At 60.0% G+C, this 23447-nt stretch overlaps 2 protein-coding genes across 4 annotated transcripts in view; one reads left to right on the top strand and one right to left on the bottom strand.

Annotated features, from left to right (window-relative positions):
• The window catches only part of KIF21B (kinesin family member 21B), a 47944-nt gene extending 42084 nt beyond the window's left edge, over positions 1–5860 (top strand). For 2 of the 3 annotated variants that reach the window (XM_089906183.1, XM_089906189.1), the window contains 3 exons: positions 408–578; positions 1099–1298; positions 2290–5860. In XM_089906183.1, the coding sequence (XP_089762309.1) occupies positions 408–578; positions 1099–1298; positions 2290–2347 (429 nt within the window). In that variant the 3' untranslated portion in view covers positions 2348–5860. Of the gene's footprint in view, positions 1–407; positions 579–1098; positions 1299–1690; positions 1964–2289 lie in introns of those variants that run through there. The other variant, XM_089906199.1, reaches the window with a different exon arrangement.
• Positions 5837–23079, bottom strand: LOC149750406 (uncharacterized). The gene is given in 17 exon segments (XM_089901768.1): positions 5837–9729; positions 9731–9828; positions 10582–10641; positions 11107–11209; positions 14305–14423; positions 14581–14594; positions 14858–15135; positions 15437–15525; positions 16283–16434; positions 16838–16941; positions 18187–18273; positions 18865–18994; positions 19365–19528; positions 19598–19714; positions 19838–20046; positions 22068–22184; positions 22977–23079. Coding segments are annotated over 17 exon segments (1995 nt in total). The 3' UTR covers positions 5837–9678.
• Between the last annotated feature and the right edge of the window lie 368 nt (positions 23080–23447).

Here is a 23447-nt window from a genome sequence, read left to right on the forward strand (position 1 = left end):
TAGAACAACAGGCAAGAAAATTAGGGAAAACCCACAGGACGGGATGCAGCACAACTGACTACACGATAAATATGAAAACAACCCACAAAGAGCACAAGTCAGCGCTGGTGCTGTTTGCTCCCTGGTTGTGTCATTGCAAGCGTAGGTACAGGGCCGGAGGCTGGGAAGCAGTGGATAAAAAGGGAAAGAGGGTGGTGGGGTTATGATGAATGGTTTTATTTAAAGTACAAGTAGTGTTATATTTATTTATTAAAAAACTTTGTAGGAAAAAAAAGGAAATTTAGTAGGAGGCTCACACCCCAAACCCACCTTGAGTCAGCTTCCCTGCCCCCAGTTCCTGTCCCCCGGGAAGCCCCCCCCCACAGCCTGGTGAGGCGCCCAGCCTCCCTCCCACCCCTCCTCCGTAGATGTTTCAGCTGGGTGAGTGTGTGACGGGCACCGTCGGCCCCACCCACAACTTCGAGCCCCCGCACTACGATGGCATCGAGTGTCTGGCCATCCAGGGGGACGTCCTGTTCAGCGGCTCCCGGGATAATGGCATCAAGAAGTGGGACCTGGCGCAGCAGGAGCTCATGCAGGTGCAGTGGGGGCGGGAGTGGTGGGCTGCGGAGAGGCGGTCCCCGGGCAGGGCTTGGGGGCCCTGTGTCCTGGCCCAGAGCCCCCCAAGCCTGCCACTTCTGCAGCCTCTTCCCCACCTGTGTTTACCCCCCTGGCTGGCACCCTCTTCCCCCCGTGCCCCCCCCGCCCCGGTCAGCAAACTCTTCCCCCCTGTGCCCCCCCCGCCGGCCGGCACCCTCTTCCCCCCGTGCCCACCCCCGCCTCGGCCGGCACCCTCTACCCCCAGTGCCTCCGCCGGCCGGCACCCTCTCCGGCCTCCACCATCTGCCTTCAGGCAGCAGCTCTCAGGAAGGGTCTGCTCTCAGCCCCTGGTCTGACTAGTCAACCCCTTCCTTCTCTTCCGACCCCTCTGAGGGCTAAAGGTCTCTGTACCAGTGCAGGGTCTCAGGGTGGAGCATGGGAGCAGGAATGAGGGACTCACCTCTAGAGCCTGGGGCAGGGCCCCCCGCTTCTCGCCCTCACGGCTCGCTTCTTCCGCAGCAAATCCCCACGGCGCACAAGGACTGGGTGTGTGCCCTGGCCTTCGTCCCGGGCCGCCCCATGCTGCTGAGCGCCTGCCGCGCAGGCGTCATCAAGGTCTGGAACGTCGACAACTTCACGCCCATTGGCGAGATCAAGGGCCACGACAGCCCCATCAATGCCATGTGCACCAACGCCAGGCACATCTTCAGCGCCTCCAGGTGGGTGCCGGGCAGAGAGCTCTGCTCCTGTTCTCCACCCTGTCCCGGGCGCTGTCCCCGCGGCCAGGGCATGGAGCAGACCCCGCGGCGCCCCTGGCCTGAGCCCGCCTTCACGGAGCGCCCACGGGGGATGCTGGGCCCCAGGCTGGGACCACCCCCCGTGTCCCAGCCCTTCCTGCCCCTGACACAGCAGCCTGGACCCCTGTGCAGGTATCTCAGACCACAGAGCAGCCCGTCTCCCTCAGCCCCAGCTCTGGTCCCATCCAGGGACGCCCAGGCCCTCTGTCCCAGGGGCAGGTGCTCAGACGGCCTCTTCTTTTTCCTTCTTGTTCCGACCACGTTCCCTGTCTCCGCCTCCCCCTTCCCGCCTCCCCCTGCCTCTCCCCCAACAGTGACTGCCGGGTAAAGTTGTGGAATTACGTCCCTGGACTCACCCCCTGCCTTCCGCGCCGAGTCCTGGCCATAAAGGGCCGAGCCACCACCCTGCCCTGACCTCCGCGCCCCTCCGCTCTCCTCTCTCCACCCCAATCCTCCCCCTCTTTCCTTTCCCCTCTTTCTCCACTTCGATCTGAGCTGCTTCTTAACGGTACGAGATTATTTTACTCCTCTCCCTTCTCTCCCCCCGTATCCTGCCTGCCCCGAGATTGCCCCGCCTGCCCCTCTTCTTTCTGAGCATGGACGGGGGGCAGACCCCCAGGAGAGGGGTGCCAGGGGGCAGAGAGCAGAGGGGGAGCATTCAGGCCTGGACAAGGAAACAAAATAGCAACAACGGAGAGAAGCCGTGCTCAGAATCCTGTGGGGCCTTGGTGACCACAGGCCCCTCCCTCTGCCCAGCTCCCCTCCACCCCTGCAGCCGCCCTCGGCCTAAGCAATGCTTGCCCCTGGGTCCCAGCCCCGCCTGGCAAGCTGGGGGATGTGGCCCGTGCTTCATTCGGGGATGGCCCGCCGTGGCCTCTTCAGGAATTGACCAGCCCTCTCTTGCTCCGCCCAGTGACCTGACAGTGAAGTTCTGGAGTGCCCGGCGCCTGGTACCCAGCGGCCCCCACTAGGAGTGAGCTCAGAGGACAACCTGACCCTCGGCCCAGCGGGGCAGCACCCGGGGGACAGAGGCTGTGGCCCTCCTGCCCGCCTTCCTCTCCCCGACCTTCCCACGGGACACTGCCCCCTCCCTGCCCCGCCTCTTGGGGACAGGGAGGTCGGGGAGTTAATTAAGCTGTGAAGCCAAATTCCCCTCATTTCTCTCCCTGCAGCCTGCCCCCACCCCCCAACCTGTCCCGTGTTCTCTTGCCGAGCTGGCCACGCCCTTCCTCCAGCCTTGGCCCCGGGGGGCCTGTCCGGGAGGTGGGGCAGCCATCTCCGTGCCCCTCCGGCCAGCAGGCCTCCCCTACATCCTCTGGCCCAGCCACTGCACCTGCCTCTGAGCCCAGAAAGATAGCCCTCAGGTAACCATGGAAACCAGGTGCAGGCAGCTGGCCCTGCAGCTGACCTTAGCCCCTCGGCCACCAGTGGCCACTCCCCGTGGACCCCAGCAATTCCTTGGGTCCCTTTCTGCTGGGGCCATGGTGGAGCTGCCAGAAAGATTCCTTTGGGGAGATGGTCAGCGTCCTTCAGTTATTTAATTTATTTTTTATTTTTATTTTTGCTGTTGCCTCCTGGAAACTGACTTGAAGTTTCTTCCCACAAGCTTGTTCCTTCAGGTCTTAGGGGCCAGCAGTCCCGGAGGGGATCCGCCCCCCGCCCTCCAGGGCCGCCCCCCCCCATTTGCTTTGCAGAGGAGGGCGGCTCCCCTTTGACTCTGCAGCCTGGGCCCGTCCCCGACCTCACCTGGGGGCCGCTCTAGTGCCCCCGCCTCCGGCCGCTTGGCGCGCCAGTGCCTTCCTACGCCGGGGCCTGGCACCCGCCCCGGGCAGCCTTACACCAGCCATGCCCGCAGAGCCACATGTGTCTTCTCACCCGCGGGGTCTCCTGCCCGCTGTCCCCACTCCCAGAACCCCGGGTGGGCCACGTAGGAAGCAGCTCGGAAGACTGTCCACCATGAAGGGGCTTGGACGGCACGCCCGGCCTGGCCCCTCCCCAGCCCCCCTGCATCTCACCCCGGCCAGGCAGAGCCCCTGGCGTCTTTCCCCGGTTATTCAGGAGACTTGCGTTCAAGCCTTAACTGGCACGGGCCAGGGTCTCTCCCTGTAGGGCCAGCGGTGAGGATGGACTCCACTGAGTTTCTCCTTTCCCGGGGGCCGTGGACTCCCCGCTCCCGGGATGTTGTTCAATCCGCATTCTTTTTCTTTTCACACACTTTCTCTGACGCTTAACTGGTCTTGCGCTTCCTGGCCTCACTCAGTCTGAGGCCGGGAGCCCCAGCTCTGTTCAGAGGACGCAGTGACTTTTGGATCTTCCGGAGGTGGCCCTGTGCTCTCCCCTCGGTGCCCCTCCCCACGTGGCCAGGGCAGAACTCGCCCTGTCCCCACTGCTCCGAGCTGCCCCCCAGCTCAGAAAGCCGTCCTGCTGTGAGGGCCCCCTGCTGGACTTGGGGTCGACAATGGGGGAGCAGACGTGCAGCAGGGACACGCCCAGAGCCAGGACAGTGTCTTCAGGACTGGAAATCCCTCCTGCTGGGCCATCCCAGGGGTGCTGGGAGCCCCCTCAGCCGCTCAGAAGTGGGTACAATTCTCTTCTCGGGCCCCGGCCCTTCCCCCACCTCAACAGAAAGCTTCAACCTTGCCTCCTGTAAGAAAGAATCTGCATGACCGTTTACAAACTGTAGAAACACAAGACTGGAGGCCTCAGCCTGGGGCCAGTGGGCAGCGGCTGCAGGCCTGTCCTTGCACAGACAGGCCCTTGGGCCCGCGAGAGGCGCCCAGAGGCCCTGCCCGTTTCCTGCTGCTTCTCGTGGGTCAGATACCTCATGGCAGGCTGGCTCTGCTGTCCTGGCGGGAAGCACTGACTCTGAACTTGAGGTCTCGGGAGCCTTTCCCAGCTGTGCTCCAGAGCACTGAAGTCTGCCCGCTCCTTCGGGGATGGGTTGGGTACGTGGTTGGGGGGCCCCCAGCGCCCCTCGATGCACAAGCATCCTCAATGTGGAAGCACAAAATGGTTGTGATTTGAGCACAAGGCAGGGCTGGTGGCAGGCGGCCTGGGCAAACCCGGCCAGGAGGCTCCTCCCAGGAGGCTCTGCCCAGCGGGAGACCGAGGACGCCCACTTCAGGGGCTGCCCTCGCTCCGACAGGGCTCGGCCCGCAGCCTTTCCTAATTCCGGGACTCATCCTGCTACTTCTGCCCTGCTGTGCCCACCCAAAGGCTTGGAGGGCTGGGGGCCCCGGAGTGGCACCCTTTTTCCCCGACATCCCGAATTGTTGAATGCTCGATCCCAGGTCCATCCCAGCCCCACTGACCCGTATCCTGTTCCGGGGCTGAGCCCCGGGAAAGCTCTCAAAGCTGGCTGGCAAGCTCCCCTGACGGGACCATCTTCTGGCCACTGCCCACAGCCTTCTCAGCGCGGTCCTGGGCCAGGCCTCTGCTCAGCATTAGCCAGGCCAGCGTTTGCTTCCATCTGCAGGGCTGGCTCCTCCGAGGCACCTGGAGTTGACTCTGGAGCTTGCCAAGGAGAGAGGAAGGCTGAGAGAGGCCAGCACGCCCGAGCCTTTGAGGCGGTCCGGGTGCCGCCTTCCACCCCTTGGGAGGCCACCTGTGGGTCCAGGCATGGTCCGGTCCTGCTGCCCGCCAGGGGCCGGGTGGCTCGGGCAGAGGAAGTTTAAAGCACAAACCACCGGAGGGAGGACTGTCACCAGGACCTGCTCACGCCACCCGGGGTGGCGGAGACGCGGGCAGGGCTGCTGTACGGTCGGGGAGTCCTGGCCTCTCCCACCGTTGCGGGGCCTGGCTCCCGGGCATCCTCTGAAGCGGTCTGGGCTGGGTGCGGGCACACCCCCTGGTCGTTCATCCCCACGTCGCCCGGTGTGCTCACCACCGTGTTGTGTGGCCAGGGCCTGGCCTGCCAGAGCGCTGAGCTCCTTCCCACCAAGTGGCCCAAACCCGGCGCATCTGTCCCTTTGCACCCCAAGCAGCCAGGGCTTGGCTGCCACCCCCCACAATCCCTCCTCTTTTGGCTCCCAAACCCTTCCCAACCCTCTGATGTGCAAAATAGAGTTGACAGGGAAAGTTCTGATTCTTCTAAGGCATCTTTGTTCTACTCCCCCTCCCCCAGTGCTCAGAGGAGCTCCCAGCTGCACCACACCCCAGTTCAGCCCTTTGAACTCCTGTCCCGAGGGCCTTGCAGGGAAGCAGGGGCAGTTCCGGGAAGAGCCGAGGGTCAGAGAAGACCCCTGCCGTGAAGCCCTGCCCTGCCCACCAGCTCTTTTCTAGCTATCCCCTGCCCGGGCGCAGGGTTGCATTTGGTTCAGCTCCTCCGCTGGGTGGTAGCACAGGTGTATATATGTTTTGTACGTCTGCCGGTGACTGTACATAGTGTATGAAAGTTATTTAAACCTCATGCTGTACATTTCTGTTCCCGGACCGGATGTGAGTGTTCCAAGAAGCTGTCATAAATAAAACGCGAATGACCCTTGTCTGTGGTGTGTGGTGTGACCCTGAGGGCTACGGATGTTGGGCTGGTGGTCCTCCCTGGGGCAGGGGTTGGGGGAAGGGGCTGGTGGCGGGCGGGGCCAGGCATCTGGGCCAGGCCCTGTGTCCCCTCCTGGGACAGGTGCACAGCTGGAGGCAAGGGCACCGGTGTTTCCTGAGTGCCTGCTCCATTCCAGACACTGTTCCAGGCGTTGTCCATCGGGTTTTCACTACCTGTGTGACAGGCGGTGTTTGCATTTTCTGAAATGAGAAACATCTCAGAGGAAGCGGCTTGCCGGGCATCCCAGCTGCTAAGGGCAGAGTCATGGTTGACACCCGTTCCTGTCGCTCCATCGGGTGGGAGGCGCCGTGCGGGTTGCCCCCCAGATGCGGTTCTGTTCCTCGTGGCTTAGGAGGAGGGGACAGAAACACAAACGGTCACACGTGCCAACGGCTCCACCGAAGGCGTGACGTTTGCTTCCAGATCACGGCTTCTCAGTCTTAAAAACTCGTATTCCCTTTTCTTTTTCCCACTGCCTTAAAAATCCTCTGTGCTCTGCCTATACGTCCCATTATTTTGAACATAAAAGCCCCATTTTTAACATAAAAACGTCTATGAGATGCCGAGCAACCCTGTAATGTGCTCTTCACCCCGGAAGACACAGAGTTGTCACTGTAAAACGGAGCTGCTCTCATGCCTGTAACTCACTAGATCCTGTTCGTTACTACGGTTTTCCAGGCATCAGTGATGCTCATATAACTTAGGACTGTATGCACTTCAGGGTCCATAGTGTCCCGATGCTCTGCACCAGCTGTGTGTGCAAATCTCTACTTTGTCAGGTTTAGCTCTATCAAAACATTTTCATAACAGTTTTATTGAGATGTAATTCCCATACCATAAAATGTACCCTCTTTTGGGGGAGGGTCAGTACTGACTTCATTTTGCTTCTTTCTGTATTCCCTCAGTGCCTTGTGGCCACAGATGCTGAGCAAACATTTAAAGAGGGAGAGTGGGGGTGAATGAAGAAAGAACAGCAATCCTGGCGGGTCGAGTGATGAGCTGTCAGCAACTATCTAAACCTACCTTTTCCTTTTGAAAACCACACATCCATCCCCCCCACCCCGCCCCTGCACCACCACCTCGGGGGCCAGTCTGCACCTTCTTCCCTCCCCCGACCACTCTGAAGCTTTCCTTTCTGATGTCTGTATTAAGAAGACAATTGGGTCTCTCATTGCTTTGTTTTCCAAATACCAAAGCAAGCTGCTTCCTCAGCCTGCACAGGCCCTGCTGCTGATCCGGACCCACGGCTGGTGACAGGTGATGGCGCCGATGGGGTCGCCGTGGGCGGAGGAAGGTTCCTCCCCAGAGGGTCCTGGTCCTCACAAGGAAGGGGCTTGGCAAGTTGGGGGACCCTGAGCCAGTGACGGAGATGCATCCCCCCAGCCCCGCGGCGGGCATGGGAGCCTCCCAGCCCTGGGGAGCAGCGGTGGCTCCTGAGTCCGGTTGTTTTTGGCTGGTTGACCGAGCTCCACCCACGCCACCTCCCACCCGGTCTCACCCCACCCTTGCTCCCCACAGGCCATCTTTCACATAGGATTCTGCCCTTCGGGACAGAGCCTACTGTCGACTGCGGGAAGTGACAACGGGGCATCGCCAGCTGCATACCAGCGGGGAGGGGTGTGGATGAAACCAGAGGACGGAGGACCCGGAGCTGACTGCATCCAGCGGACTCCCCCTCGGCCCCCAGACTTTGGCCACAAAAGGTGGTTTTTCCAAATTCAAGTCTTGAAGAAGCCAAGGCACTTGGGGTGGGGAAGCAGGAATAGTGAGTTAAGGGACATTGCTTTTTATTCTTTTAATGTGGGATTTTTCTCTCCAGATTATAAGAGTAATAACTGCTTGTTATGGCCTCTTTTTAAAAAATTTTTGGCCACACCCCACGGCATGTGGGACCTTAGTTCCCCGACCAGGGATCGAACCCATGCCCCCTGCCCTGGAAGGCAGAGTCTTAACCGCCGGACCGCCGCGGAAGTCCAATAACTGTTTAATATAGAAAACTTGGAAAACAAACGAGGATGAAGAAGAGAAATTCTGTTTAGGATATAAGTTCCCAGGCGGCTTTCCCAGGCAAGAAATTTGCACTTCTCGGAATCTGACACGAGCCATTCATTGCCAGGGCTGGGTGGCATCTTAAAAGATAGTTTTTTCCAAACCTCTCAGTTTACAGATGAAAGGAACTGAGGCCCAGAAGGCGACAGATGTGGCCAAGATCATCCCAGGACAAGAGGGCGCTAGAATCCATTTCCTGGGCTTGTCTCTGCCCATTGAGTCCCTTAATTTGGCTTGACCAAGGCAAGGAGCGTGATTGTCTCTGAAGCGGGTCCTATACCAATGCACTTGACCTGCTGATAGGTTATAATACAATCCATCCTTTGTCATTGCTTGTAGCAAAGCAGGATCGCGCTTTGGAGGGCGAGGCAGGGACCGTGAGTGTATACTGAGTCTTGTGACTTTCCCCGAGCACCGCCACCTGTAACAGGTGCGGCCGGAATGGCCCCTAGTGCCAGCTGGTGACAAAGGCGGTGGGTGGAAGAGGCTTCTGGCCAGTGCTGGGTTAGCGCGAGCTCCAACGCTGCCTCTGAGGTCTGTTTGCAACCGTGGCAGTGACTCCCGCCGCTCCCTGGGTCCAGATAACCCGGAGAGCGTGGCCACTGCTGAGAGGGAGGCGTGGAAGGTGGAGACGCGGCCACTGAGCGGGAGCTCCACACATCCCCAGGGTCTGGGGTGCGGGTGACAGAGGCCAGACGCTGCAGGGCCAGAGGCAGAGCCAGGCCGGGCGTCCGCCTCGCTGTGGCCAGAGTTTGGGCCGTGGGGCCCCTGCTCTGTAGGACATGGGGTCACCGTCCCTGTACCCAGAGCTCTGCCCAGGGCCCGGCTGACTGAGGTCGGGGGTAACAGGTGACACCCTGGCTCCAAGCGGGGGCAGGATGGTGGCGATGGGAACAGCCAGTGGCCCTGCGTGGACGGAGAGCCGCCCCGGGACGGTGGGACGGCCGCCGGCAGGGCCGGTTCCAGCAGGGGCAGTGGGAGATGGTAGGTGCTCACCCTGCTGACCCATCGGCGTGGCAGGAGGGACAGCGGCCAAGTTTTCCATGCCCAGGCCTGAGCGCTGTCACCTGGGCCGGGGTGTGCTGAGCCACGGGACCGCCACAGTGGTGCTCCGCGGAGCCGCCTGGTGCCTGGAGCGCAGTATCCAAACGCTGATCCCCCGGGAGCTGACTGATGCCCTTTAATAAGCGGCTTAAACCAGCCAGAGTGCACTGCCTACGGCCAGGAACCCTGCCCACAGCCCCCGTATCCCAGCACCGCTTTCCTCCCAGTTCGCAGTTCAAGCTGAGGTTCCCAGGCCCCGCACTCTGGCCTCAGGGCCCTGGCTGAGTGAGGGCGGGGCTGGGAGGGGCCTGGACCCGGAGGTTCGCTGCAGAGAAGGCAGCTCTACCCTGGGCGGGAATGGGCTCCAGGGGAAAGATGAGGAAACACCTCCTGCTCCGACGTTCCCTCTTTTTCCTTTTATTTTATTTTATTTCTAATTAAAAGAATTTTTTTTTTTGACCGTGCTGCACGGCTTATGGGATCTCAGTTCCCCAACTAGGGATTGAGCCCCGGCCATGGCAGGGAGAGCCCGGAATCCTAGACACTAGGTCAGCAGTGGTCCCTCTCCCTTTATCACAGAGGCTTTGCAGGGACGCACCCACACGTCTAGAGCTCAGAAGCCCAGCCACAGTCACCGCTGCCGCCGTCTTGTCTGCCCTGGACGCAGGCTCAGAAACGGGCCTTTCTCGGCCTCCTGCAGCAGAAGCAGGAGCTGGGGGCCGGTGATCTTCATCTTCTCCTTGGCTTCCAGGACGTAGGAGGTCTGCGCGGCCAGGCAGCTGACCGCGGGGTCGGGGTCTTCCTGCATGTGCTTCAGGGCTGCAACGCAGACACAGTGGTACTGGGCAGGAGGGCCTGGGCCTGGGGGACGGGGGCTCGTGGGCAGGGGGGCGGTGCTGTGCAGCAAGGGGCAGGACAGCTTGTAGAGTGTAAGCAAGAGCTCCTCCTGGGGGTGCACACACCCCGGTCACAAGCAGGACCACACCTGCCGGGCTCCAGGAGACACGTCTGAGGCTCCCCATTCAGCCCGGGACCAGCCCCGGAGGTCCTGCCCACTTTCCCTGCCCCCGGCTCTGCCCTGCTCTCCCCTGCTCTCCCCAGAGAACAGCTGTGAGCCACGTCCTCTGACTACAGGGACTCAGCCGGCAACCGGGAGCCCCGCCAGGCAGGGATGCGGTGCTTGGGAGAGGGGAGGGCGGGAGGGAGGGGTATCTCCACGGATGGGTGGGGGACACAGGATGGTGACCCGGGCAGGATGGAGGCGCTGGGAGCCCCTGTGTGCCCCCACGTGAGAAGAGGCCGGGGTCCCTCCTGCAAAGAGGTCTAGGAACCGTCCGGGCCAATGAACGGCTGGAGCTCAGCGGGGTGAGGGGCGGTGAGTGACTTGGGGGATGGGGGGGCCCCAACCAGAGCCCCGAAGCTAATGCCTGGGAGACAAGCTCCTTCCTCACCCCTCCCCAGTGGTGACTTTTGTGAGCCCGTCTGCCCATTTTCCTCATTTCTGAGCCTTCCCCACCAAGCCCGGCGCCACATCTGACAACCATGGGCGCTGTGCCGCGGGGTTGCACTCACCTGCGTAGGTTTCCTCCGCCTCCCCGGCCTCCTCCTCGCTCAGGGTCTGGATGATCTGGCCTGCGGGGGGCCCAGAGGACCAGCGGGGCCCCGGCTGCACCTGCTCGGTGCCTCTGCCCCAAGCCGCCACCATTCCCGCCTTCTGTTTGCCTGGCCCTCCCACGACTGGCCTCGGGTCCTGACTCTCCCCCTGAAGTCAAAGTGACCTCGTCCCTGCTTCTCTGAAGGGTCCCAAGCAGATGGGGCTGGGGAGGGGGAGGGTAGCCTCTGCCTTGCAGACGCTTCTCCTCAGGTGATCGAGCTGACCCCCCCAGTGTCTGAGCCTCCCTGCCCAGCCGCCAGTACGTGGCTTATAGCCCGGGCAGGAGCTTCCTACGGGGGGTGGGGATCAGGGGCAGACAGTCCTCCGCCCTCCAAGGTCACGACCCCAGGCTCTATCTGCCCGCTGTCCCAGCTCCTCGGGCTGTTTGAAGGACCCCAGGACAGGGACACGGTGGCTCCAGGAAGAGGGAAGGCCCACCATACCTGCAAACCGCACGGCTGCCTGGCGGATGTGGACCTGCGGGCTCTTAAAAGCCATCACAGTCTGCTTCAGGAACCACAGGGCTTTGCTTTCCTCCCATTTCAGCTGTAGGAAGAGTTGCCGGCGCGGGCGAGGTGCCCACGGCTGGTTCTGTGGCCCCGCCCCCGACAGTCTTGAGAGTTCACTGGAGTCATCCTCTCAGTGTAACATCTGTGACAACATTCTAACCTGCATCTCCTCCCGCCCAGCTCCTAAGGATTTATCTACTCTGTGAAGGCTTCCCGGACGGATGGAGCCCCGGCAACCACGTTCCCTGGAGGACGCATGAAACTCACGCAGAATCACCCCAATCTCTGGCTCACACATTTCCCCCTCCAATCCTATGGTTTCTATATCGTTTATTTACATCTCGGCTTAAAATCTTCAATCTCCAGGTCACCTGCCTCAGGCGGCAAGAGAACCCATGGTGTCTACACCACTGTTTAAACAGGGCCCCGCGGTGCCGTGTGCAGTTAAGTGTTTTACTACCTTCCTTCCACGCCTGGGAAGGCACCCGCCTCTGTGTTTATCCGTGCTCCTCCCTTGAAGCTTCCGAGGATGACGCGTCTTCCCTTTGCAAAGACCACCAGCCCCGACCCCGTCTCCTGCTTTTCCTTCCTGGCTACACCCGACACTCTTTTTCACTCCGCATCGAGGCTATATCCATGGTTTTTCAGATATTTTTGGCAGTAGAACCTTTTCTTCCAATAAGAACCCTAACTGGAAACCCTACATCCCAAACCGACAAAGGCAGGACCGCACTGGTTGGAGGTGTGGTGAAGCTGAGCTGGCCCACTGCCCATCCGCATCTTTGGAAGCCGCCCCAAGAACCCTTGGGTTCCTGCTCCCTGGGCCCCTCCCTCCACCGCGCCCCCCACTGACCCTGCGCCTGCAAAGGTCCCAGCATCCCCTGTGGTCCAAACCCAACGGGCCCCCCCAGCGTCTCTCTTCCTACACTCATGCTACGGTCACCGTCATTTCCCGAAGCTTCTCCTCTTGGGTGACCGTGACGCTCCTCTCTTCTCGTCCCTCTTCCACTCCTCTGCCGGATTCTCTTTCCTAGACTCTCGCTGGGTCCTGGAATCCCGATGCTGACCACGTGCCTGTCCCGCTGTGCGAGTCCAGGCTCAGGGCTGCAGCTTCCACCTGCCATTCAAGTGCGCGTCCCTGCCCACGGCCCAGCCCGCTCTCCCTGTGTCAGTGACCCGTGTCTGACGTCCAGTGGGACGGACCCCACAAGCCTTACTGACTCTACGTGCACAAGTCGAGCCACTGGCGTTCCCTCCACACCTGGTCCTACCTCTGGATTCTCCCCTCAGCCTCCAACACCAGCACTCACCTGTGTTAGGAGCCCGGGAGTCCACCCTTACCTGCACGCTCCACATCAAATCAGCCTCCAAGACTGGCTAACCCCCCCACGTCTTCGTCTCCACGACCCCATCACCTCTCCCTGGCCCCCGGCCCAGACCCAGTCCTGTCCCGGGAACTTATCCTCCGACCTGCTGCCAGGCGGTCTGTCAAAAATGCGCGGCCATTCGACCACGTGACCCCCTTGCTTAGTGCTTTGATGGCTCCCCGTTTCCTACAGCGTCAAGTCCTGCTCTTGTGTCCCAACCTCCACCAAACTGTATGACCCAGTCTCCTGCTTCCTGCTCTGTGGTCCTGTACCAGGACGGCACCCCAGCACCCATGAGCCAAGCCAGCCCGCAGATGTTTCCGTCTGCTCTGCACAGTATTTCAAACATTCTAAATTAGTTGCCGATATAAACGTGGGAAATTGCACCTAAAATCAGGATTTCCACTTCCTATAGCGAAGTGGAAGATGTAGCGACCCTGAGCCCACGTTTTCTCATAGATGCAGTCAGGGGGTCTCAGCCTTCTCAGCTGGGGACTGTGCCGTCCCCAGAGGGATGGATGGAACTGTTGAGAGGATGAGGGGAAGGACACAGTTCCTTATGTCCTACTGATACCTGTGCAATCAAAACCTTATTTCTAATCGTCTGTGCCCAGAACTTGACTCTGTCTTTTAAAGAAACACAGAGTACTTTTTATGGTTCAGATACACACTGGATTTTCTAGGGACGCAGCTACAATATAGATCAAAGCAAGACTGTACTTCACATTTTCAGAACTTCGCCAAAAATCGTCCATCACTTTGGAAGTCACATCACCAGCGGCAACACTCGTTGGGTCACTATTTGCGTCCCCAACACACGACCTGCGTTTGTAGCCGGTCCATCCGCGGGCAGGAGGCCCCACGTCACGTCTCCTAGAGGCGCTGGGCCGGGCGCGGCCACGCTTATATCACGGCCACATCCTGCCATGTTATCACGTCATGTTATGTTACATTCTATGAAAAAGTACTTTCATTTCTCCTCTGGAGCTAGGGTTTCATATCTCTTTACTTTGGGAGTCTGTAGAGGCGGTGATATTACCCACACATTTCACTTCAGGATAGTAAGGGGCTGTTGTCGAACGCATGCTCTAACGAGGCCGAGAAGCAGGGCCGGAGCTGCACCACGACCCTCAGCCCTCCAGACCCACCTGGCCTGCTTCTCTGCTTGATGTTACCTGTGTGGCCCGGAGGCATTTGAGTTTTCTGCTCCTGCTTTAATGGTTCCAAGCCACTTGTAGCTCCCCACACGCTGGGCTCTCCCGCCCTCATTTCCCATTATCAAGTCCTATCAGATGAGGTGGCCCAGGCCCCAGGGACAGAGTGAGAGCCCTGCCCCACTGCTCCACGCCCCCTGTAGGGCAGCACCTCACCTGCACTCCTGAGCCCAGCACTTCGCCGCAGTGTTACCTCGCCCTCCACTCCCCACTGCCCCCAGAGGACAGCTCTGCAGGAAGCCTTCCTTCAACCCCCAGACTGGGCTGAGCGCGCCCCCACCTTGCATTACGAAGTACATTCCTCTCTTTCAGCCTTTACTTGACTATTCCAGAATGATCCACTTGTGTGCCCAGTTCCCCAACTCAGACAGGAAGCAATGGGAGCGGGGTGGGGCAGGAGTCACATGTAGGTGCTGGGCGCAGAGTGGACGGCCAGTGGGCATCTCATCACCGCACCACTGCAAACCCGGAAGCCGCAGGAAAAAGACCCACACGGCTGGGTGCCCCGGCCTCCCTGCCCAGGAGCAGGCGCCGCGGGAGCCGCGACTTACCAGGGCTCTGAGGATGGTCCAGACGTCTTTCTCGGCAAATATCGCTTTGAGCTTTGACCAGCCCATCAAGGTGGCCGTAAGGCAGAGGGCGGACCGGGCAATCTGGAGAGACGGGGAGGCTCAGTGCAAGGTGTTACAGGGCAGGGCAAGGAGGAGACCCCGAGGGGCATGGAGAGAGGAGACGGACGGCGGTGAGGTCAGCCCTGCGGGCACGGGACTCAGTGAACTCCGAGGGACCCAGGGTGGGAGGAAAGCCAGGCCGTCCTTTGGCTGTACCTGCACCCTTTCTCCTACCAATGAGAAGTTGAAAAATCAGGGTGGTAATGATTTTCCCAGTTGCTATGTTGCTATACGGAGACCCACCCAGCGCCCAAAACAGTTTCTCAGAGAAGAGATTTCCCTGAAGTCTAGATCCTCCAAGTGGGTGATCACTCCTCTCATCAGGGTCGGCTCTGCCAGAAATGTCCAAGCTGAGTTCCCTGGGAGGGACCCTCCCCACCCCCCTCCACAAAGATAACGTCCCAGCTCAGCTGCTGGTTCAGCGCATCCTCACGCGCCCGTCAGAGCCTTGCCGGGCAAAGGAGCCGGGGTGTGCAAGCCGATGTCAGCACTTCTCAGCTGCAGTTCACGCGCCCAGGCTCCCGGGCTCAGAGCCAGGCCATCCACTGCAGAACACGGACTGGTTCCGGGCCCTCTCTGTTCTGGACGCCGTGCTGCCTCCAATGGGGGCCTCCCCGCCCTGGGAGCCCGTGTCTGGTCAGTGGCAAAGGGCAGAGAGCGGCTTGGAGAGAAGGCCAGTGATGTCTGGGGCCAGGAACCATGGGGGCGCTCCTGGGAAAGGAAGTGTCACACCCACAGCTTTCCACTGTGTGCTGGTGGCCGGCCGGGGAGCCGGGGCTGTAGAAAAGCCCGGTGCAGGCGTCGGGTCACCCCAAGCCTCTAAGTGCTGCCCTCCAAGGTCAGAGACGGGAGCCTCCTTCAGCCCCGCCCCCGGTGCGTTCCCCTCAGCATTCCGTGAACTTTGGGGGCCCGTCCCCGCACTGGGGATTACCCCTCTGCGCCCCAGGCCTCTTCCTCCCCCGCCAAGGCTCCCCATCTGGGCATCCCATACTCGGTGGAGGCCGAGGGTTACCATTGTGAGATCCTGTATGTTGGCAAACCATTCCGCCCGGAAATGCTTCTGCAGATCCTTCAGGATGTCCTCTGTCTTGTGTTTCATACCTCCGACCCAAAACCAACAGTTCGGGGCAGGGCCTTCACAGGGAAAAAGGAACACGCCCTGCCCTCTCCCCTGCAAACGTCAGAGATCAAGAGGGTTTATAGGTGGGACGACGTTTGCCCAACAGAACAAGGAGGGTTCCCTGGTCCCTAGTGCCAGGCCAGTGGGTGGAGGGGGAGTGTGGCGGCGAGGTGCCTGGTCCTCTAGCAGCTGTTACTCCTGTACCACGTTCCCCCCTCTACCTGCTGCTAAGCAAACAGGACATACACTCTATTCAATCACAAAACGTCACGTTCCTGAAACTCCCTTTGGGGGAGACTTGCAAATTCCTGTGGCACCTCTGTAAGTGTGTGTGGTGGTCTGTATCTTTGGTTTTCCTGGGGCAGAGAAAGCCTAGATCAGGGACGCCCAAGTTTGTTCCGTGAGAAAGGAGCCTCCTTTTCCCAGCTTCACACCTCACGGTGGCAGTGGGACAGCTGAGAAACACTGAGGATTCAGGTTGATCTCATGGGTGGCTGCAAGCCTAGCTCGCTGTTCTCCCAAGACCCTCCTGGAACCTCTGAAAAGAGGGCATTGCGTCAGCACTGCACTTGGGGTTCATCTAGATAAAGCACATTTACAGCATTGCAGCTGTGAGAGAGGCAGGCCCTTTGATGCCCCCAGCATCACATGGGGTGTCCACGGTCGTCCTTGTCACTCCTACGAACCAGAGGGTCCCACGGCCACGGCCACGAGGCAATCCAGGCTCATAACACTTACTTCTATGAAGCACGAGGATTTTGAACAGGTAGTGCAGGGCCTCTAAGGCCCCCATGCTGATCTCCTGGTTGGGGTTCATGCAGAAGAGGCCTAGGGTGCCCATGAGCTGCCCGCTCATCGAGAACTCTGCCATGTGCGGCAGGAAGAGGACACTGGGTGCGCCCAGCCGTCCACAGGGGGCTCCTCTCCCCCTACCCCCGGGGGCCACCATCCCCTCCCCACACATATCGCTCGACATCTGCTGTGGGTGCCCACCCACCAGCTCCGCACTCTACTGGCAAAGGAGACCTTCCAAGTCAGCACGCAGGGGAGTGGAGCAGCCAGACCCCTGGGACACGGTAGCCAACGGGAGCTGTGGACCCAGCCCGGCTCTCTAGGCCAAGGTCCCCCACCAGGGCTGAGATGTGTGTGCCCGATTGGAGCTTACAGGCGCGGGGTGGGGGGGAGAAAAAGGAGCTCTGATCACCCTCCAGGGCCCCCTGCAGAGCCCCAGTTGGGTGTCCCACGTGCACAGAGGCAGGGGTCAGCCTTCCGCCGCCCCAGGCACTCACCGACAGCTCAGGGAAATTGCAGGTAAGCCTCAGCAGCCGGGAAATGGCCCCCAAGGCCCGGGACTGTTCGTGCACTTTCTCCGACCGTACCAAGCAAGGCAGGATGATCTGGAAGGAGAGCGAGGAGACCCCATCCACTCACGTGGGAGCACCGCCCCCTCCCTTCTTAGTCTTTTTAGTGAGCAGGGACCACTCTTCGTTGCGGTGCGCGGGCTTATTGCGGTGGCTTCTCTTGTTGCGGAGCACAGGCTCTAGGCGCGCGGGCTCAGTAGTTGTGGCGCGCGGGCTCAGTAGTTGTGGCGCGTGGGCTCAGTAGTTGTGGCTCACGGGCTCTAGAGCGCAGGTTTAGTAGTTGTGGTGCAAGGGCTTCATTGCTCCGCGGCATGTGGGATCTTCCCGGACCAGGGCTCGAACCCGTGTCCCCTGCCTTTGCAGGTGGATTCTTAACCACTGCGCCACCAAGGAAGTCCCTCCCTTCTTAGTCCTGAGTCCACACCCCCGACCCCCTTAAAGACACGCAGGAGCCTCCTGCTGCAGCATGTAGGCCAAAGAAACGACAGGAGGGAGGCCTCAGCTGGCAACAGAGTTCATGTATTTCTAGTTTTCTGCAATGAACATGCTTTGCTTGTAAAATTAGAAAGAAAACAATAAACATCATTAAAAATGAAAAAAATACAAGAAATGATACATTCCAAAAGAACGATGTCCCAACATAGACACAGTCCCTCTCTAGATACGGCCCTCATCAAAGTTCTTTAGTAAGATATATGGGCAGGGACTTCCCTGGTGGTCCAGTGGGTAAGACTCCGCACTCCCAATGCAGGGGGCCCAGGTTCGATCCCTGGTCGGGAAACTAGATCCCACGTGCCGCCACTAAACCCGCGCACCGCAACTGCTGAGCCCATGTGCCGCAACTAGAGAAGCTCGGGTGCTGCAACAAAGACCCAGTGCAGCCAAAATTAATTAATTAATTAATTTTAAAAATTAGATATCGGGGCAATCTTGTCTCCTTATCTTTAGTCACACCTAATATTATATCCAAAATTATATTATCGTAATTAATTCCCGTCTTGCTCATGAAAGTTGGTTTCAAGTGACTCTGGGCTATTTCTCAAATTCACACTCACCCCTACAGGTGACAATTTATCATAACTGAGAATATTTGGGAGACTCTATGAAGACAGAGGGAGACACAGGAACCTGTCTCCGGGTGACAGTCATAACTGTGGAGGTTTGAGGACCGATGGCCTGTGGCTGGAGCGGCCCCCAGACTGTCCTAATGTTCCTTTGCTCCCCCCAACACACCAGATTTAACACAGGACTTCAATTTCCCTGACTGCTGTGGACACTCACCTCCAGGAAGCTCTGCAGGATGACCATGCTGGGCTCCAGACGCTCCAGTACAAGAGCCTGTAACATATCATCTAAGGCCTGGATGGTCTGGCAAGTGGGGGACGTGGGGTGTCAGAGGATGGACAGCTCCCTGGGGCACCCCATCCCCCTCAGACCCCTCCCCACGGGGAAGGGAAGCCCGGCCAGCTCTGCCTCCACACTCCCAGCTTCCCAAGCGCTGGCCTTTCTTGACCTCACTGAAGCCCGGACCTGCTCCACTGGCAGGCCAGAGAGCAGCAGTGGGCACTGGGCAGTTCTTGCCAACGAATACAGCCCCACGGGGCCCTCACCATCAGAGATTCGTTCTCTAACGTTTTCGATCAAGGAAACTTCCAGCTTTAAAACTGAAAGTTCTCGGGAAGATCTGGCCAAGTCTATTGGCCAGTAATTCCATAGAATCTGTGGGTTTATCACCAGACTGTCTCCTCCTGAGACTGGGGCTGTCATGGAACTAGAGAAACGTAGTCCTCGTGAGAGGAGAACGTGGGTTGCGTGTGAGCAGGAACCAACCCCGGGGAGATGGGGAGGGTGGGCAGCCCGGGGAGATGGGGAGGGAGGCCTGGAGAGAAGAGGACGGTGGGTGGGTGGGTGGGCTCCTCGGGGGCAGACCAGCCCCGGCAGATGGGCCAAGGTGGGTACCTGGATGTAGAGACTAGCACTGTCCTTGCGGTCCAGACTGGGCGTGATGGGCGGCAGGGGGATGATGCTGGAGAGGCCGGCCTTGGCCAGGTCCAGCTTCTGGGACAGGTGGAGCGGCGGGTTCACCTAGCTGGAGGGGAGGGGAGGGAAGGAGCCACGGGAGGGCTTTGGAGGACAGCTTAGTGTCAAGGGCCCCGGGGGAGACTGCTCTGCCCTCTCCCTGAGGCACGGGAAACAGTGGGACCTGAGCCCCACACGCTTCCCTGCCAGGGAAGGGGGCCCCGGCTTCTTGGGGAGCCTTCCCCACACTGTGTCCTAACAGCTTTCTAACAGTGAAAGCTGGGGGCATCCCACCCCAGGAGGCTGGGAGGCCAGGTGGTGGTCATGGGCCCTGCCACCCACAGCCCAGAGCTCAGGTCCCCAAGCCTTGCCCTCCTCACAGCCCCAGTGCTCCCGCAGCAGAGACCCTGCGGCTCGGGGGAGGGAACGGCCTGGGGAACCTCAGGGCCGCGATGCAGAGCATGGCTTGCGGACGCACGGTGCTGACCAAGGCCTCCGTGGATTCTTCAAGGATTAATGTCTGGAAGGGCCAGGAGGAAAGGAGAATTCCCCTCAGAGAGGGACGCCAGCCCCGGCTCAGGAACTTCAGCGTGTCGACGTCGAACTAGGATGGAGGGACGCTCAAACCTCTGCCCGCGGCCCCCCTGCCGCCCGCCCCCAGACCCTGCCTCACGCCGGGCGCAGGCCCCGCCCTGGCGTTCACCGTGGCCCGGCCCCTCCGTAGGCGTCCGGGGACGGGGGCCCACGAGGCAGATACTTTTGCCCGGCACCTGTCCGGTGGCCTGGCCGCCTAAGAGGCCAAGTCAAGCAGCTTCCAAGCCAGGGCTAATATCCAAAACCCAAGGAAGCGTGAGCCCTCGTTTTTTCCTACTTTCCTCCGCAGCTCTCAAAAAGCTCCAGAGAATTTCCTTACCATCTGTTCTTGTCCCAGAAATTCCAGAATACACTCATAGGCTTCCCTTTCCGACTGGCGCAATCCTGCAGCTGGGAAGAGGCCTGGCTGATTCTCTCGGTGCAACAGGAAAGCAGAAACCCCCTTCCCCCCACCCTCGGCCAAGAGGGCTCGGCAGCCGTCGGGGTCCAGCGTGGGTGCCCCAGCTCCAAGAACTAGCTTCTCCAGGCCTGTGGCCGAGAGTGGACCTCAGGAGCCTCCGTGGAAAGGCAACTACGTGGGGACTTGGTTAAGAGATTTTCTGCATCAGGTACGGCCGGGATAGGACAGCAATGGAAAGAGAGAGTCCTTTAAGTCACCCCCAGGGGCCGCAGATAGAAATCCCTGAATGGGGGGGGACTGGAAACCTCAAATCGGCCTCAGCATCTCCCCTGACGACTGGGCGGGTGTAACCCTCGGGCGAGCCTCTCTGAGCAGGGACCCAGGTGTGGACACAGAGACCGGGGGGGGGGGTGAGGCTAAGAATAGGCCTGTCCACCCACGGCCGTCGGGAGCGGGTGAAGCAAGAGGACGGAGGTGGCGGCAGCCCTGGGACCCGAAGCAACACCGGCCACTAAGCCTGAGGTCAGGCCACTTCTCACCGCCCTGCCGCAGAGCACCCTGGGTGTGCAGGTGGGGTTAAAGGCACAGCACAGCCGCTATGTTTCAAGTGCCCGAATTCAGGGCCCTGTGCTTTACGAGCCCTGCGACCTTCCCGGGTTAAAGTCCCTCAGCTCGCTTCCCCGTCCGTACAGTGGAGAGGATGACCGCCCCTATCACTGTTGTGAGGATTAAATGAACGAAAGCGTGATAATGATAAATAATAAATGATAACAATAAATAATTAACACAGGATAATGACAAATAAAGGAGAAATCTTGAGCAAATTAAATTCTCCTTTAACTCGGGGATGATAATCACAGTGTCTATCACTGTTATGATGGTTAAATTAATTCATTCACATAAAAAATTTAGAATGGCCCCTGGCCCACAGTAGGAGATCAATAAGTGCTTTCTTCTTCACACGTTTCATTGAGCACCTTTTACGTGAAATGTGCTCTTTCAGGCAGAGCTTACAGACGTAGCGTGGACATACCAACAGGTCCCTTCACGGGACATTGTTTCGTGTCCTTGTGAAGGAATTACTTCTGCGTCTGCTCGTACACTTTTGTGTGTATGTATATACACATATATATGTATGTGTATGTACACACAGGAGGTCAGAGAAAATCTCACTGACTGAACCTGAGTGGCCCTGGAGGCCGTGAGGAGCAAGCCCTACAGATATCTGGGGAAAGAACTTTCTAGGCCAGAAGAGCAGCCCTCGCAAAGGCCCTAGGGCAGGACCACGCCTGATATGTTCCTGCAGCAGCCCGAAGGCCTGGAGCCTGGAGTTGGGGGAGCAGGGAGACTGGCCAGCCACGAAGGCAGAGCGGTCAGGGCACAGGTCAGGAGGGCCTCGCGAGGCCACTGTAAGGATGGCTGTAGGGACTCTGGGTTTTGCTCTGTAAGGGATGGAGCCCTGGGTAGGTTCCCGGTAAAACAGTGGCAGGTGGCCTGCTTTGTTCAACAGAATCACCCTGGCCATTGAGTTGAGACTAGAGAGTTGGGGGGATGGTGTGGAGCGTGGCAGGGGGTGCACGGTAATAACCCAAGGGAGGGGTGATGGGGGCTGGGACCAGGGCAGGTAGGAGAAAGCGCTCAGACTCTGTATCTATGTGGAAGGCAGGACCGAGAAGGGAGAGCAGTGAGCTGGGTGCGAGAGAACACAGAAGCACAGATGTGAAGCCTGAGGGACTGCACTAGTGGGTGGGGCAGGTCTGGGGCTGGCAACAGAGTCCGGAGGGAGCGCAGCTGGGACGCTTACGAGGCATCAAAGTGGAAATGTCACCGGGCAGCTGGATTTAAGAGTCGGGAATTCAGGGGTGGGATCTTGGACTTGCTGACACACCGGTGGGTCTAGAGGTCTGCCGTGGCTCTCCTGAACGGCCAAGAGCCCCAGACAATGTCCTGGCCCCCATCCAGCTCCAGGCCCCTCAGGGAGGCAGGTCTCAAAAGGGACAGGCATGCAGAGACCAGAGCTGAGACTGGGCAGCCAGGAGTGGGCAGACTCGTGCCGATCAATGAGTCCCCAGCGAGGGCTGGGCAACCAAGCACCATCACCTCTGAGCCGCTGGGAGCTGAGACAGAGCCCTTTCCTGGGCTAACTCACCTGCTAAGTTAGGGTTCCAAGAGACACGGTCAGCCAATGGTGAAAAGGTGACCTGTTTAATTTTCGCTTGTTGGGAGGTGAATCCATCTGCGCACTCGGGGCGGCAGCCAGGGCGGGCTGCAGAAAAGGAAAGGCAACTGGCTGAGCGGTGCCCCCTCCGGTCCCACTGCCGGCTCCCCGCTCCCCCCCCCGGGAAGTGGGGACCCTCTAAGGGCCCTGCTTCCTCCCCACCTCTCTGCATGTGGATGGTTCAGACTCAGAGGTGGCCTCCCATCGCTCTGCCTTGGGAGGCTCGCTGCTGAAATCCTGAAGCCCCCGACCCCTTGCCCAATTCATAATCCCATTCTGCCCTGCGGTTGGGGGGCTAACAGCCCCCAGATGTCTGCCTAGGTCCTGCCTGGGAGCAGGAGGTTAGTGCTGCCTGGCCGCGTCTCCCACGCTGGACACTGGGTCCCCAGCCGGGGTGCCCACTGCCCCTGCCCCCAGAGGACCCTCCAGGGGCCCGTCTCCTCCTGCCGCCCTGTCCTGCTCGCTGGACTTGGTTGCTCCCTTTGCCGGGGAGCTTCCCCCTCGGCATGCACCCTGGGGACACTGGTCACGGTTTCCCTGGGCCTCACTCCTTATAATGGTCTAAAACACAGAATCCACAAAATCTGGGCCGTGATCCACGACTCAGTTTGGTGGAAGAGGTTCAGGTCTGAGATTGGGATGCTCACACTTTTCCAGAGACCCTGGGCTGTGTCTCCTCGGAGCCCACCCCAGAATGGAGCGCCCCGGCCCCCAAAGCCGCAGTCCCTGGAGCCCAGAGAGGGCAGAGGGCACAGTGGGGCCAGCCTACCCATGGGCATCTGCCCAGCCTCACGCCCTGCCCCGGGGCCGCCGCGAGGGCCGGCGGAAGGGACGCCTCACCTGACACTTGGTGCCTCAGCTCTGGGGCCCACGCCCATCCTGGGCATCGAGGCTCCAGGGGGCGCTGCGCTGGGCTCCAGAGCGGCCCCTGCAGGGCAGGCATGGAGGTAGCCGATGCGAGCTGCCCTCCCCGCCCCGTTGTGACCTGGGCAGTCCACCCCCCCCCGCCCCCGACCTCATCCAGCTTTGGAGAAGAGGGGCTGTTTCTCCCCCCAGAACGGCTCTGAGGAGGCTCAGCCCCTCCCATCACTGAGCACAGTCTCGGAACCCCCAGGGGCTGCCGTGGCCCCGGGTCCTTCTCGGGGAGGGGCCCCCAGAGCCCAGCTCCTCGGGCCCCGGGCGTAGGGGGACCAAGGAGCTTCAACTCCTGCTTCCATCCTGCCCGGGGACGCAGAGAGCTTCCCCCTACCCCACCCCCCGCCCCCCAGGGACCTGGCCAGATCCTCTGCTCACGAAATTCAGCACAAAAGA

The sequence above is a fragment of the Delphinapterus leucas genome, chromosome 1 (genome assembly GCF_059928025.1).
Source record: "Delphinapterus leucas isolate spDelLeu-1000000601 "Yukka" chromosome 1, BTC_Dleu_Yukka2, whole genome shotgun sequence".
In the NCBI taxonomy this organism is placed as follows: Eukaryota; Metazoa; Chordata; class Mammalia; order Artiodactyla; family Monodontidae; genus Delphinapterus; species Delphinapterus leucas.